This window comes from Anabrus simplex, chromosome 12 (assembly GCF_040414725.1).
Source record: "Anabrus simplex isolate iqAnaSimp1 chromosome 12, ASM4041472v1, whole genome shotgun sequence".
Classification (NCBI taxonomy): domain Eukaryota; kingdom Metazoa; phylum Arthropoda; class Insecta; order Orthoptera; family Tettigoniidae; genus Anabrus; species Anabrus simplex.
The window spans coordinates 15,602,472-15,619,456 of NC_090276.1; the positions used below are offsets into that span (position 1 = coordinate 15,602,472).

Sequence of the window (16,985 nt, forward strand, 5' to 3'; positions counted from 1 at the left end):
GATTTACAAGTCGTCCATTTCATGACCGTATCAATGAGTATAATCAAGAAGTGAATATCGATTAGGTGGTTCTTTATATTAACTTCTTGACTAAATTGATGTCAGTAGGTAAGAAATTCAACAGAATTGAATGTCAGATTGGTGATACAAAAGTAGAAAAGGTCAATAATTTCAAATATTTAGGCTGTGTTTTCTCCCAGGATGGTAATATAGTGAGATTGAATCAGTAGTAAAACTAATGCAGTGAGCTCGCAGTTGTGATCGATAGTATTCTGTAAGAAGGAAGTCAGCTCCCAGATGAAACTATCTTTACATTGGTCTGTTTTCAGACCAACTTTTCTTTACGGGAGCGAAAGCTGGGTGGACTCAGGATATCTTATTCATAAGTTAGACGTAACAGACATGAAAGTAGAGAGAATGATGGCTGGTACTAACCGGTGGGAACAATGGCAGGAGGGTACTCGGAATGAGGAGATAAAGGTTCATTTAGGAATGAACTCGAAGCTCTACGTATAAACCGGCTTCGGTGTTGGGGTCATGCGAGGCGAATGGAGGAGGATAGGTTACCTAGGAGATTAATGGACTCTGGTATGGAGGGTAAGAGAAGTAGAGGGAAACCAAGACGACGATGGTTAGACTCGGTTTCTAACGATTTAAAGATAAGAGGTATAGAACTAAACGAGGCCACAGTACTAGTTGCAAATAGAGGATTGTCGCGACGTTTAGTACATTCACAGAGGCTTGCAGACTGAACGCTGAAAGGCATAAGTCTATAATGATAATGTATGTGTGTATACATTACAAAATAATCCTTGAGATGACCGGCTCCATGGCTAAATGGTTAGCGTGCTGGCCTTTGGTCACAGGGGTCCCGGGTTCGATTCCCGGCAGGGTCGGGAATTTTAACCATAATTGGTTAATTCCGCTGGCACGGGAGATGGGTGTATCTGTCTTCATCATAATTTCATCCTCATCACGATGTGCAGGTCGCCTATAGGCGTCAATTCAAAAGACCTGCACCTGGCGAGCCGAACTTGTCCTCGGACACTCTTGGTACTAAAAGCCATACGCCAATTCCATTTCAATCCTTGAGATGAATGAATTAATTTCATCAAGTGTACTAATGAGAAATATTTCCCTGTTTTTGATATGATTTACTTGGCTCAGCAATTCTATAATGATTAGGCCTATTTACCTCATACTTCTGGTCTTCCAGGATATCTTTATTATTGACCGTGTATTATTTTGTTTATAGGCCTACAGACTGTGTATATTTTTATTGGGTATGATATGTGTGGATGTATACTGTATATGGTATCTCTAAAATAGGTCTTTATGAAAATGTTCCATTATTTTTAGCTGCTCCTTGCAAATCGGCGATTCGTTTGAGCTGAATACAATCTGATATAATAACAGGCTATTTGTGCTCATATTTCCGAATTTTTAAGTACCATTACTGCGATTAAAACAGTGTTCTGGATTGTCCCGTGCTTATAATTATGACTAAGGCGCTTTTCTACTGCGTTAGATATGTTAACCAATGAAATAATGTTACAGAAATCTTTTAAAATGACAGACTCTGATAGGAATTAACGTGACTCGGATAAGAATTAACTAACACTGCGGGTAATACCAACATGGCGATGCGCGCAAAACTCGGCTTCAGCGAGCCAATGCGTTGCGGTAAGCATTGCCATCTCTATGTTATTCTCTGCTCGGTGCAAGGGAAGAACTGACAGCCAAATTGGAGAGGTATTTTGCAGGCCTGGAGGAATCTCATTTTCGAGATAGGATCAAGGCATTGGAACATCGCTGAACCAAATGCATTAGTCTACAGGGAGACTATGTTGAAAAATAAAAGCAGTTCCACCGAGGTAAGATACTTAATTCTAGTACATTCCACGAACTTTTCAAACCACCTACGTAATAGTAATGCCAGTAAAATTTTCACATGGTATTTATAAGAAACTATATTTTCAATTCTGAAATTGCTGTTATGTAGCTATCCCCGACAAGGAATACCATGTAATATACCTACGATGATTTAAAATCAACAGAGAATTAAGTAAAACATCAAAAACCATTTTAAATAAAATAAAACAAAGGAAAAAATTTAACTGAAAATTTTAAGACAGATCCTCGTACACCGATGAGCAACCTCCCAGCAACTGGCGAGTATGCGATAGTTTTCTTCAAGGTACCAGTACTGTATTTTAAACACTGTTCATAATGTCGCTTCATTTCAGTCAACTTCATTGGCCTGAGAACTTTTAACCTTAAACCTTTATGTTGGATCAATAACAAAGCCAGTGTTCCACGTCTGCTATACTACTCAACTATGATGTCGATTAATTCTTGATAGTTGCCCTTTGGAGCAGAAACCAAGATCGTAAGGGAGCGTTTCTGTCTAGCTGCAGTGATGGCAAAGGTTTTTTACTTCTGCCGGGAACACTTTGAAACACTACTACAGTAATTGATCCATATGGTATTTATAAAACAAACTATATTTTTAATTCTGATATTCCTGTTATGTAGCTATCCCCGACAAGGAATAACATAACATATCTATGACGATTCAAAATCAACAGAATTATGTAAAACATATCAAAACATCTTAAAATATGAATATTAAAACTAATCACATGAGTTTGATTTTTGTTACATGCAGAATATTATGAAATATCACAGGATGTACATAGGTTTATTAACAAAATTACACAGGATTAGGATGTACAAGCTATTTTCATAAAAATTTATTTTCAATTTTTCTTGCTAAATATACAAAAATATTTTTACTCTATATGTTAAACAATTATAAGAAGGAACAGCTACATGATATTTCACACAGTCAGAATTATTACATTCACTTTCTCACAAGAAACAGGTTTCTTTTACAGGCAATATTTACAGATAAAGCACTGTGTGAATTTCACAAGAGTTAATAGGCTACGTATTTACACTTCAAAGCACCTTAACAATATATAAATTTTGAACAGTTTCTAAAGTAGGTCAATTTTTGACAAAAGCAATCGCTTGCTCTATAATAAAATAATAATTCACTGGTAATGACATACCCCATTAGTTTGAAAACTGAAGCTGCCAATTGTTGTAACAATATAAAGGCTGACCAGATGGTTGCAAAGAGAGGATAAAGGGAGAAAGTAGAAAAGACTGTGAAACTACTTTCCAAATACAATGGAAGAATGACAACTATTAATCTGAAAAGAGATTGGCATAAATCTCTTCTCTGCCACTGTTTTCTCACACATCTTAAATTTAGGATCATTTTTCTAATAAAATTTCAATGTGTAGACTAAAATTATATTTTGTTATGGACATGGCTTCCACAGCACATTTAACCTGTTTTATGTTTGAATTATTTATTTCCCTGAAGACGTTTACATAAATCTAACCAAGATAAGGAATAATTTGGTCTAATTATGTCCATATAATGAATTTCTGTACATTTCGTTTCAATTTTTTCCTAAACTGATGGTAGTTCGTCAATTGTAAGATGCTGCAAGTTATTTCATTTGATTTAAAGATTTTAGGTACGTATTGTGGCTTTCAGCTGCTTTCCTACTCTCCTGAAAACTTTAACATTTTGGCACATTCACCCTTTTCCATTTTCACTCTCATATGGTCAAAACTGGTGGTTTCATAGTACCTACATGGATCAATGGTCGGGTGTCTGCCTCCGGATCCCAAGATCCCAGTTCAAATCTGGCAGGCAAAGAAAAAAAAGCCAGTGGACACTCCATGTTGTATGCCACTGGCATGTAAATGATCCCTGACGACATGTGGTGTTTACCTGACAAAATACCGCATATCCTCGAATCCAAGAGGACTTTTTTCCTCAGAATTTCATGTGAAATATCATGAGTAGTCTTGCATTCATGAAAATAGTAATGAAAACCATTGGCAGCTGCAATGGTAAACACACCACTTTCCTTCAACCCCACACGTGCACAAAACTCCACCTTCAAATAATGCCTCTTTCGCTAGCCGCGGCAGTCAACTGTACATTGCCCCTGTGTAACATCACTGGTTCTGGGAAAATAGTGAAGACAGAATGACATTCTACTAGCCTCTACAGAAAGGTTTATCAAATCTGCACAATGGCAACAACAAGACATTAGGCGTATGGTACTCTCTTGAGCTAATAACAAGGTCGACCATAATGTACCATACTTCCGGGCCCCAACTGCGCAGGAAATGACATTTGATTTGAAATAGCAAGCATGCGGCCCTTAAGAATTCTTAGAAAGGCCAAGGTTACTTAACGACGGAGTTATGACGCATCTACTGTACCTGACGCTTAGTAACTGTTTTTTAGACAGAAATATTCGCAATGGATCGTCATATTGTAGAGACATGTGGAACAGGAATTGCCAACAAATTTTCAATGAGTTATTGTCGATAACATGATGCCAATTTTAAATTAATGGTTATTAAACACGTGGAAATGAATAATTGTGCAGCTGCACAAAAATACGGCATAACTAAAACCAAGGTTTGGCGTTAGCGTGAAGCCAAAGATAGCTTGAAAAATGCGTACTATACAAAAAATAATGCATTCAGTGGCCCGCAATAAGGACGCTTTACAGAAGTCAAAGACAAAATTGTGAGCTGTATGCGCGAAAAACGCAAGGGCAGAATGACCATACCACAGCGAACAAAAGTCAATCTTCAACGCCCGTGTCTTTATTATACTGTACATCGCTAGCGGCTGAAGCGAGCAAGCAAGACATGTATCTAACGGCTTCGTAAGAGTTTATAGACAACAGAAATACTTTCATTGTTGATCGTCGTATTGTAGAAACACGTGGAACAAGTATTGCCGGCAAATTTTTTACGGGTTCTCTTCGATATTATCATGCCATTTTTCAATTAATGGTTATTAAATTCTCAGAAATAAAGAATAATCGTGCAGGCGCATGAAAATACGGCATAACTAAAGCCAAGGTTCGGCACTGACGTAAAGACAGAGGTAGTCTAAAATGCTTACTGTAGGCCTATAAGAAATAAATCCAGTGGCCCACTACAAGGAACACGAAATTGTGAGGTAGGTGCGCGATAAACTCAAGGTCGGAATGGCTGTAACGTAAGATGCGATACGAATCCTGACTCGGGAATAGGAATTCCCTGAGCTTTCAAAAGCAGTATCAGATACCTCTAATGAAAATAATTGAGGTAGTAGGTAGTATTTACATGATACTTTTTCTTTCTCAAATAAAATTTGAAGTTTGTTATAAATAAAATTAAAATTTTACATAGCACGTTTTAAGCCTGATTAAATTTTTTGAAGGAAAAAGTAGGGGTCGTCTTGTATTCGGGGTTCTCTTGGATTTGAAAACATACGGTACATAAATCACTCAGAAAGATCTGGTTTACTCTGCCATTTGAGAAGAGTAAAATGGAACGTCGAAATTGAGGCAGGCAGCTTACAATGGCATCAAATATAACAAAAGTTGGTCTGGCCAGGATTTCCTGCTACGGGATGGAGTAGACAGTGAAGCCAGTCACTCAACACTGAGTGTTGGGTGGTGGTAAATAACCTGACTCAAAAGGAGCCAACAGCTTCAGGCATAGTTGGGTGTTCGTCCCTCAGTGGAGGAAATTCCATTGAAATCCAGCAGGCAACATCTGTTCTCCACGTTAGAGGCGGCCTTACTGAAACCTGGTAGTTAGGTGTAAAATCTTTTGGATGTGGCGAGCCAACATAATAATGATAGCCTATGTGACAGGTAGGAATGGATCAGGACAAAGAGCTCTTCTGAGCAACTAAAGTAAGTTTTTGAGAACCTAAAAATCTGAGGTCTGTTGATAACTGATGAGGGGGACAGAATACCCAGAGATTTTAAGAATGATCTTACGATGAAGAAATTGACATGAAAGAAGAATACTGACAAAAACAGGAATACCTACATAATTTTACAGTAGAAGTCCATTACAGCGAGAATTCACAACAGCAAAAAATTTACTCTTTATAGCGGATCGTTGTTACATCCGATTTTTTGTAGAAGTCTGAAAAAAAACCATACACCTTAAAATCAGTATGAAACTGCAATGAGTCTGTTCAAAACTTGCATTTTCACGGATAATATCCACACTATAGCTTATTTATTTTTTGAAATCCGATACTACGTGAAGGTGTATAATTTCTGAAAAAATTATATTACCGTATTTCTCCGAATCCAAGACAACCCCCACTTTCTCCTACATAAAAATTTAAATCAGGCTTAAAAAGTGCATTGTAAATGCCTTTCTTATACAGTACGCATTTTTAGACTGTTTGTAGGCGCCGAACACTGCTTTACTTATGCCGTATTATTTTGCGGCTGTACAATTCTTTATTTCAGCGGGTTTAATAACCATTAACTCAAAATTGGCATCATAATACCGAAGAGAACCCGTTGAAAATTTGCGACAATACCTCTTCAACGCATCTCTACGACGATCCATCAGGAAAATATTCTTGCTTACTATAAAACTGTTACTTTCACTCAGCATCAAATATAAGTGGCTGCTGCTACACGCACATCTCTCTGCCAGGTTCGGCCAACTTCAGCGGCTAGCAATGTATAGGCCTAACCGCGAACTTTGAAAGTGAACGAACGAGTTTATTGCATCGCGGTACCGGTATGGCAATTCCGCCCTTGCAATTTTTGAGCACATACCTCACAATTTCATCTTCGACTTCTTTAAAGCATCCTTGTTGCGTGCCACTGAATGCAATTTTTTCGAAAGAACGCATTTTTAAGCTCCCTTTGTCTTCATGATAATGCCGAATACTGGCTTTCGTTAGGCCTACGCAGTATTTTCTTGTGGCTGCACAACTATTATACATCTCCAAGTGTTTAATAGCCATCATGACATCGATGAGAACCTATTGAAAATTTGCCGGCAATACCTGTTCCATGTATCTTTACAACACTACGATCCATCACAAAAATATTCCTGCTGTCCATAAAACTTAATTTTACTAAGCGTCAGGTACAGTACACACGTTATAGCCTAACTCCGCTACTGAGTACCGTGGCCTTTCTAAGAATTCGAAGGCTGGCATGTTTTGATGCCATTCTGCAGATTTGAGAAGCGCTTTTGTAGAGGATAATAGAATGATATTCACTCTTCACTATTTCCCGAGATCCAATGTTATACAGACACTGTACAACCGGTCGCAGCGGCTAGCAAAGTATGATAAAGGGGCGGTCATTTATTGTCAACGAGTTTTGTATGTGTGTACGTGCGCAAGGGTGAAAAGAAACAGCGTGGTTTCTGCGGTATTTGCCAGAGGTATTCATTACTGTCAGGCAGCGAAGGCAAAACTACTATTTTTCTCATGAGATTCTGAGAAAAAAACGTCTTGGATTCGGAGAAATACGGTATCAATCCAGAGGCTTCTGTTGCAAACATTTCAGTTTTCTTCTTCAAATGGCGTCACCTAACCTAACCGTATATGTATCATGAAAACATATTTCAAATGCATGTAGAGAAATGATAACCTCCTCACTAAAAATTTACATGAGAATAGCCTCTCTGAAATTTAAGTAGACGCGAGAAAATATAAACTGTCCTCAAATCAGCGATATACTCTGCCATATCTTGTGGTGCATCACATTCTTACTTAATTTCAGTTCGTAACATTACAATTAAAAGATAGTTTACTTCAGCCTTTATTTTTAACAAGTTAACAACTCCTATCGGCCACATTATTTGCGCATTTATTACGAAAACGAGTTATCCTCTTTAATTTCAAGTTTTCTTTAGAGAACAGCAGTCGTCAGGTATTACTCATCGAATCCAACATCGCCTCCGAATGTTCACAAGAGAGCTCACAAATGCACATGCGAGAAAACTACACCGTACCGGAGATGACCTATCTCATTTTGTGGCAAACGTTTCAGTTTTGTTATTCAAACAGCGTCACCTATCCTAACTTAACTGTACTATATGTATGATGAACACAAACTTCAAGCGCCAGTAGATATAAATTATATAAATTGGCATGATAATAGCCTTTCCGCAATTTAACGAATGCAAGAAAATATAAACTAACCTCTGTAATCAATGATGCACTCTGCCATATCTTGAGGTGTATCCCATTCTTACTTAACTGCAGTATTTAGCTTTAAAATTAAGCGATCGTTTATTCAGCCTTTATCTTTAACTAGTTAACAACTGTTACCGGTCATGTTATTTACGCATTTATTACAGAAAAGTTTTCTCTTTCATTTTCATTTTTGTTTACAGAACAGCAGTCGACGGGTATTACTGACTCAGACGTTGCCTTCAAAAGTTGACGAGAAAGCTCACTAGTGGACATAGCGAGAAAACTATACCAAAGATGATCAATCGCATGCAGTATAATGACTGGGTGCATAAATATCGGTAACGAAAAATTTGTGCGTGCTTAATCGCTCGTAATAACGGAGGAGTCAGTGATAGCGCTGTCACTGTAACCGAAGGATAATACACAGTTTAATATATGAATTTTGAAGGGACAGACAAAAATTGACGTTATAACGGGGTTTTCGTTATATACCGTACCCGCTATAGGGGACTTCTACTATATTTAGTCCTACGTATTTACAAAATCATCCATACCATGTAGCGAGTCAAAAAGTTATTTTTATGGTTACTTTTGGGTTGACAAAAAGATTTTTGTGTAGTACAAGAGGAAATTCACACAGTGCTCATAATAAATACAATCACTGCTATTCTGTTCCAGGAATTAAACTTTTAATATCAGATATTATAACAATCTAGTAATACACGCACATAGACACACATGCACACATACTGAATTTACATACCAAAAAAACCACCCAATCTCTCATATCTACAGCAGGTGAATAACCTAAAAAACTAAGTCATGGTCATAATTTACAATGAAAAAGCATTATAAAGAGAAATATAGACAATATACACAAGACATATTAATCCAGCATGTAAAATACATATAAAACTCTCAAGGGCAGTAGTATGTATATTATATTTTATAAAGCAGCTTAAAAAGCAAATAAAAGTTGTAGAAATATTATAGTTAAAAGAAAATATTTTCATGGTACTACTTAAAAAAAACAAATCTATTAACACATTCGCTTCCATATCCGACCATGGTCGGATTAGGTTTCACGTGTGTAAAATACCATATCCGACCTTAGTCAGATTTTAATTTGCACTAACTTTTTAAATTCAGATGTACGTTAGATGACACAGTACATCAGTTTAATGGTAGATAAACATTTTACTCAAACTCAAGGTAATTTCCTGCGTTGTGGGATGGGTGATCTACCTAAACACATGCCAGTCCCGAGATCTCTGAAGTGCACAGTTGGAATTCAAGTGGCATTAAGAGATAAAACGAATAGTCATAATAAGTAAAAAAAAAGGAAATCGTACTTTATCACCTTGCGAAGGTATGTACAAATTTTCAGATTTTTAGGGTTTACTGTACAGGAGTGATACCAAGTTAAAGCTGCATTACTCTAGCAAGTCTCAGAGTGGCATCTAAAAAAATCACTGGGCTGCGGAGAGAACTGGGAGTGAATGTGTTAATAGGACTAGAAACGCTAAGGCACCTTCAATAACAAAACAACAGCAATGTTCAGTCATTAATACGGCACTGTGTTACTTGAATGTCCTAGTAAATTACTGTCCTGTGCAAATTAATTGGAATAAAGTTTTTTTTTACAATTTTCCAAAGGGTTGGCAACAGTGTACTATACATTGCTTATTCTCAGATCCTGCAATTTCTATGCATTGTTTCCTCCTTGAATAACAATTGCTCAATGCAACATTTTGTTAGGTTAAAAGTAAACTTGCATGCATACGTTGTATTTCTGAGGAGTTATGAGGTTACTTTGCAAGCTTCGTAATATCTGTCTTCAACGGATATGATTCCCAGGTGGCACAGTCCAATTGTTGTATTATCGCAGAATACTTGTGTGACTTGAAGACAAAGCTACCAAATTTTGTGTCAGTACAGGCACTGCAAATTGAATTAGCAGCACAAATAGAATGCCTCAATTTCATCGAAGAAAAAAAAAATTAAAAAAACCTGTGGCAGGAAAACAAAACCTATGCCAACTGATGACTGCTTTCTCCTCGAAATAGTAAATTGAATCCCAGGCTCTCACTGCTTTGGAGTTCATTGGTGAATTGGATGAAAGGGGAATAGATCTGCATACGACTAATCTTGGTCTTAAAACTTTTAGCGGATGGAAGTAAAGTCAGCAGATCTCCCAAGAAACACCTTCTAAAGGTAAAATGCATAGAAAACATCTCTTGGTAGCATATAGTAATTAAGATTGGACAACAGAACTCAAAGAAAATTCTTCTCTCTGTGACGAAAGCTACTTTCAACAGCAGCGACACGTTAGCTGAACGAAGAACGAGCCAACAAATTCCACACATTTGCAACAGACCATTAAACACCATATAAGACTATGTTTTGGGGTATTTCAGATATGAAAGTCCAGGACCATTAGTGACAGTAGATGGCATGATGGAAAGTGACCTGAACATCAAAATACTAGAGAGGAGAGTTCTTTGTAAGCTGCAGAAAAGGTCCAGGTGGCATTTATCAGGAAGACTTGCTTTACTGCCTCATTTTAAAGAAAGTGAAGAACAATCTAGTCCTATGGGCTATATGCAAAAGAAAGCTTTACTGTTCCACAAACTGGTGTGCGGCATGAAAATTAACTCTAAAATGTGCTCAACGCTTGCGAAATTTGTGTCAAATCATGTAATGCAACTAACAAAACAGAAAGGAGGATGTATAAGCCATCAAGAAAGATGGATGAATAAGTGCAAAACAGCATAAAATATGTGGGTTTCTGTCATGGTCCAATTAATCCGCACAGAACAGTAGATTCACAAAAATATCAACAAGTATGCAAACCACGAATGCAACAAGTAATAAGAAAAATAGGCAAGATGACCAAATTCATAACAATGAGTTGCATTTTCACTTGGAAAGATCCTTTCACGACTCCTAGTCATGATTTTTGAAAGATCCAATAAATCTTTATGTCTATCCATTTTAAATTTAAATTAAAACAGAATTTTTTTTTTAAGTATAATCTTTGTCACAGAAAGCAACAATGGTATGGAAAAACGTGGTCTACAATGCTGGACTTCAAGGAGTCCACTGAAATTCACCAGAAACATACCATATAAAAAATTTTGAAAACAAATTCTCTATACTTTTGATACTAAACAATAGTATATTAGTCATTTAACTTTCATCGTACACATTGTTATATTTCACAGAACCCACATATCAAGATTACCAGAAACCAGGCTAGTGAAACAGTTGTTCCACTATTCAACTACTTTTCGGGGAAAATTAAACCAAGAACACCTGGTTCAAGGAGCTCCAGAACGATTTAGAGGAGTTAGGTATAACAATGCAACAAACTGAAGGCAGAGAAGAGACTAGGATTCTGATGAACACAGACAAGAGATGAACTAATGTCATTTGAATGAAAACAATACACCATGACTAACAACGGGTAGCCAAGTCGCCAAAAATGGAAAGTTCTGTGAGCAGAAGAAGCTCAAAGCCAAATCTCTAGTTTATACTCCGAATGTATATGGACTGACTGAAGTGCTTCAATCTGGGCATGAAATATATTCATTAATTTAATAAAATTGTATATTACTGTGAAACAGAAATTTTTATATTTACACTGATTTTTTAAAAATCAAAACAATATATTTTTCGAAGTATATCGTCAAAGAAAGCAACAATGATATGGAAAAATGTGTTCTATGTTATACATCTGATTTATGCATGTAAAAGGAAGTATATTTTAAGAACAAGTTCAGGTCATTTCCCACCACATTAAAAAACCTTCCAGCAATATCCACCACTGACAAAATTGCTACTATTCTTCTGAATACTTACAAAAAATGAAAATGAGATCAAGAGGAAAAAAAAATAGCAAGCCAGAGTAAGTAACTTGTTTAAAAACGGATACTTCATAAAAATTCGTAGTTCAGTATCTCTCTAGTATAAAAGCTACCAATTTAATTTATGACAGTATTTTAACAGTGCCAAAAACAAAACAAAAAAAGTTTTAGCAGCTTCCAGTAGTAAAGTGGCTACACTTTTCTTTATAATGTTACCAAACAGATGAAAAACTAACTCATGGCAGTTTCAGTGGCCTCACAAAGGAATGAAATGCCTTCACTGCCACAGTTTTCTTCTGCATCTTAAATTGTGGAAATGATGAAAAACATTTTTATTTACAAATTCTATTACTTAAAAAGTAGTAATTCAAGATGCACCACAGAGAATTGTAATCCACCAGAAGCAAGTAGTATGTATAAAACTATATTGATAATATAAAATTCTTAAAATGTTAAATTTACTTGTTTCCTTGTGTAAAAAGTGCTAATATTTTGAATATTATCAAATTAATTTTTTTTTGTACAAGCAGTCAGTTCAGTTATTCTTAACATAACTGCCTCCACTATTAAACGCATTTAAAGTTTATTCACCTCTTTGTTGGAGTGTTCATTTTCCCATCTGTTGGGAAATTCTGAAACTCCTGTATCCACTGCTGAATTAAGAGGACCTAGGGTTTATTGTATTTTGACATATAGGCACTTTACAGCAGCACATTATCGCTCTGATGTAACCTTTCACTTGCCCGAACACAAAACTGTTTCTAGCACCTCCTTCAAAGACATACACCTTAAAGTTTCCAATTTCTTGTATTCTCTGTGAAGGGTTTCATAAAGATGACTTCAGAACCTCTTGTGTGTTGATTGTCATACTGGCTCACTGCAGCCTCAGAGAGCAAGTAGTGTCAGAATACATGGCCACTTCAATCACTGAAAATAACAAACTGTTGCTGAAAAAATATTTTACTGCTCTTTTATAACCAGTTCCTTGCACATCCTTGGAGGCATAAGAGACGCATCACCTCCAGCGTAGAAATGTGCTAAGCAGTTTGGCCCACGCCAATGACTTAGAATGGAATTGGCACACCACAGGCTGTGATGCCACAGTCTGAGGGCTATGGATGAACAGGTAACCTATATCAGAATCATATACAACACATCCGATATACTTGTTCATCTTAACATACTGCAAGGACTTCACACGCTGCTCTCCTGGATCATAAAGGTCGTCGCGGCCCCGCGTTGTGAACGAATCTCATCGGAGCGTTTCTCGTCACTTCTGGCCTGTCAAAAAAGAGAAGCGTATGAGTACAATTACAACACATGAAAAAAATTACACTTACGTCTTCTAGTGCCACGCGGCGATCTATCGGTCTCGTTTTTTCTTTTGCCTGCATCTTCAATTCCTGCTGCACGATGGCAGCATTAAGTAATACCACCAGAAAGATCGGAGCTTTCACTCTCTAGAAATATCAATAACATGCGATATCGATATCAGTGAAGTTTTATAAAAGCTTTCATTTGACGCATTGCAAGTTTCATGCGTGGTAGCCCTGCATTTTGCTGCTTTGTGTCACTTGCTCGTTATCTCGTGGGCTTGTGTATTTGTTTATTTACTTGGAGTAAAAGATGGATAAGTATATGAAAGATTATTAAAATGCACAATGTTTTAATATTGAGTGATTTTTTACAGAATAATTTATTGACTGACTAGTGTTCGAAGAAAAGATGAGGTTCTTGTGCATTAAATCTGCGTGTGCATAATTTTATAAAAATTGTAAGTCTCAAAAAGTACCGTCAAGAATTGCATAAAACTAAAGCTTTATGATAAAAAATACACTATAATAGTAAAAATTAGGTCAAATTTTGAAATTTAAGTTTTCCAAAAAATAAGACATTCGTACACTTTTAAATGAAGAAAATTAAACTCCACTGCTATTATAGTCATACACGTTCTTTATTCACCCATGTGCAATAAGAAAGAATAGGGATTTACCTCTTAAAATGTGAGTAGGAGAATGCTTTTCATTAGTGCGTGTATTTTCATTAAAATAGTCTTGGCATTCTTAGCACAACCACTACATTACAGCTGGCATCAAAAGGGTTCAGACGGATGTGGATGCCACAGACCTGCTTGCAGAAAAAAATGTTTTGGCACCAATGGCAGAATAGGCTGAAGGAAACAAAATCAGCAACTTCTACTTAACCCCTCAATATAAAATCCTGACTATACATTTTTTTTTTCATTTATACAAATATATAAAACCATGGATATATTGCATCCTGATAGGTCATTTCCCATTATATTGCTCCTGCCAGTTCGGGGTATTTATGACACTTTTCCATCTTCCTTTTCCTTCCACCATTCCTCTTCCACGATCTTGTCCCAGTGTAAACTTAGTCTTCTTATGCCGCACTTCGATTCAGTCCACCTTGTTCTAGGTCTTCCTCTTTCTCTCTTGCCCTCACACTTTGCCTCCAGCATCTGTCTTGGAATTTTGTTCTCCCCCATCCTCTTTACATGTCCAAACCACCTTAGTTTATTCTTTTCAACTCTCTCATTTAGCTTTCCTATTCCAACTTCCTTCGTATAATCTTCATTTCCCACTCTCTCTTTCCTTGTCTTTCCTATCATATTTCTTAGGAATTCCATCTTACTGACTTGAATTCTCACTGCTTGCTAGTCAAAGTCTCCACTGCATAAGTCAGTTTGGGTGCATAGTACATTTTGTACATTATCTCTTTACTTTTCCTTGGTACTTCTTTCCTCCCAACAAGTTTTCTTACACTTTGGTAGAGTGCATTACTCTGCTGTACCCTCCTGCTAATCCCCATGTCCAACATACACTTCGCATTAATTCACTTCCTAGGCCTTTCCCCTCTCGACATCATCATAGTCCTGCTTTCCTCTGTACTGATTTTCATGCCATACTTGCTCAGTTGTTTCATTCAGTACATCTAGTTGTTGTTGCACTTCTTTGCTGTCCTTTCCCCAGATCACATCTGTAAATAGCAGTATCTTAATCTCTTTATCCCTGTACCAGACGGTACACCTCTACGACGCAAGTTCAAATCTTGCGCCAATTGAAACTGCTCTACTGGAGAAACCCGGAACTTTAAAAACTGAACTAACTCAACGGTTTATCAGAAGATGTCACTGAGTGTTTTTGATTTGCTTTTGTTTTTCATTGATCAAGAAGTGTGGACATTCTCTAACAGATGTCTCTACCAAAAACTATGATAACACACTCTGGTGTAAAGGAATGAACCTTCCTGGAGAAATGTTGTATTCATAAGTTTTGTCTTTACTAAATTTTGTTCTGTGGTTTGTGGGTTGGCAACATTAATCCTTTCTTTCCACCTGTTTTGAATTTAGCCCATCAGTAATTGCTGCAATTAATTTCCCTCCAATCATAGCTTTCTTCTTCAAATTTCCATGTGTAATTCTTATCTACCAATAAAAATTGAGGGGGTGTGTCTACTCATTCCTGGAAGGTCTAATTTTCCACGAGGGTATAAAAACTGCTGATTTTCTTGTCTCCTGGCCATTCGTATAACATCTAACTCAGTGTGTGAATATGTAGCAGGGGGCGGGAAGCACCTCGTTCTTCAGACAGCAGTTCTTCAACAAGGTAATGGCCTTTTAACATCTTTATTCCTTGCCAGCTCAGCAGTCTAACTCTCGGGGAGGGTTCGAATCCTTCAATATGTAACCCATCTCTTTAAAACGTAAATTCCGTTTCAGTCTATGTAAAAACTACAAATCTCTTTTACTGTAAAGCGGGCATAGAGAGTGCTTTACCCTCTCGGGCTCCCCTTCATTTTGAAATTGAGGTGACTGCGTTTTCATTACCGTTCACGCCTCCAGTTCTTTCTGTATTTTGGGCCAGTAACTTAACCCGATTTTTTTTTCTTCTCTCTTCAGACGAAGGCCCTGTAGGTTCGGTACAAATACCCCTGTTTTTTGTATGCCTTGAGGGCAGTTAGTAGTAAGGTTTGTTGTGGCCTTTGATAGGCTTGTAAAAATCGAGAGCAGGTCAGCTCTTTCTGGTATTTTGGAAGGTGCCTCTAGGAGGCCTGACATTATTGACGTCAGAAAAGTTGGATGGCGCAGCCACGCGGTAGAATGTTGAAGCTGCAACATAGTGACTGGTGAGGTATATTTACATGGCGAAGCATTGACGTCGTGATGGAAACAGAAAGAAAATTGTCAAATTTGAGGAGGTACTGCTCTGTATAAGGTTGCAAATCGTATAAAACGGATGTGAAATCTGGTCACTACTTTCCTGTACAAAAAGTTCAGAGAGAAAGATGGGTTTTCGCGCTGTCAATTGGAAAACGCATTGCGCGATACATGACAGTGCGCAGTCTGCATTCTCGTGAAGACGACTTCTTCCCACAGCGTAGGTACCGGTACTGTTTATTGTACTCATTGATAGTTATTATCCCTAATTTGTATTCACAAAGATTTAGCTACATCAAAAATACTGATAAACTTGTAGCCTAATACTTCTGTGCCGCACATAGAATGTTATCCGCTCTTTGTAAACTTCTTCATATGTGTAACAGCAGACAGTAAATTAACTATCTACATGTGAGTAATATCTTTAACTGATAGTAATTAAGCACTGAATTTAAATTGCCTATATAATACTTCTATCAATGAAAGAAAATATGTAGTATTTTGCCGTCATAAATTAGCTTTTTTTGCTATTTGTTTTACGTTACACCGACACAGAGAGGTCTTATGGCGACGATGTGACGGGAAAGGTCTAGGAATGGGAAGGAAGCGGCCGTGGCCTTAATTAAGGTACAGCCCCAGCATTTGCCTGGTGAGAAAATGGGATACCACGGAAAACCATCTTCAGGGCTGCCGACAGTGGGGTTCGAACCCACTATCTCCCGGATGCGAGCTCACAGCTGCACGCTCCTAACCGCACGGCCAACTCGCCCGGTCATCATAAATTAGAAGCCAACACCTAATTATTTGGTAGAATTGGACAAAGCAAGTATTCTTCAACCCCAAACAGCTGTGACTGTAGAGGTTATAGTACTCTTAAATTATA

At 37.3% G+C, this 16,985-nt stretch overlaps 1 protein-coding gene across 1 annotated transcript in view; it reads right to left on the reverse strand.

Annotated features, from left to right (window-relative positions):
* Positions 1-12,025: 12,025 nt before the first annotated feature.
* LOC136884407 (uncharacterized) overlaps positions 12,026-16,985 on the reverse strand; it is a 125,217-nt gene continuing 120,257 nt past the window's right edge. The window contains exon 14 of the mRNA XM_067156543.2: positions 12,026-13,203. Coding sequence (XP_067012644.2) covers positions 13,137-13,203 — 67 coding nt within the window. The 3' untranslated portion in view covers positions 12,026-13,136. The remainder of the gene's footprint in view (positions 13,204-16,985) is intronic.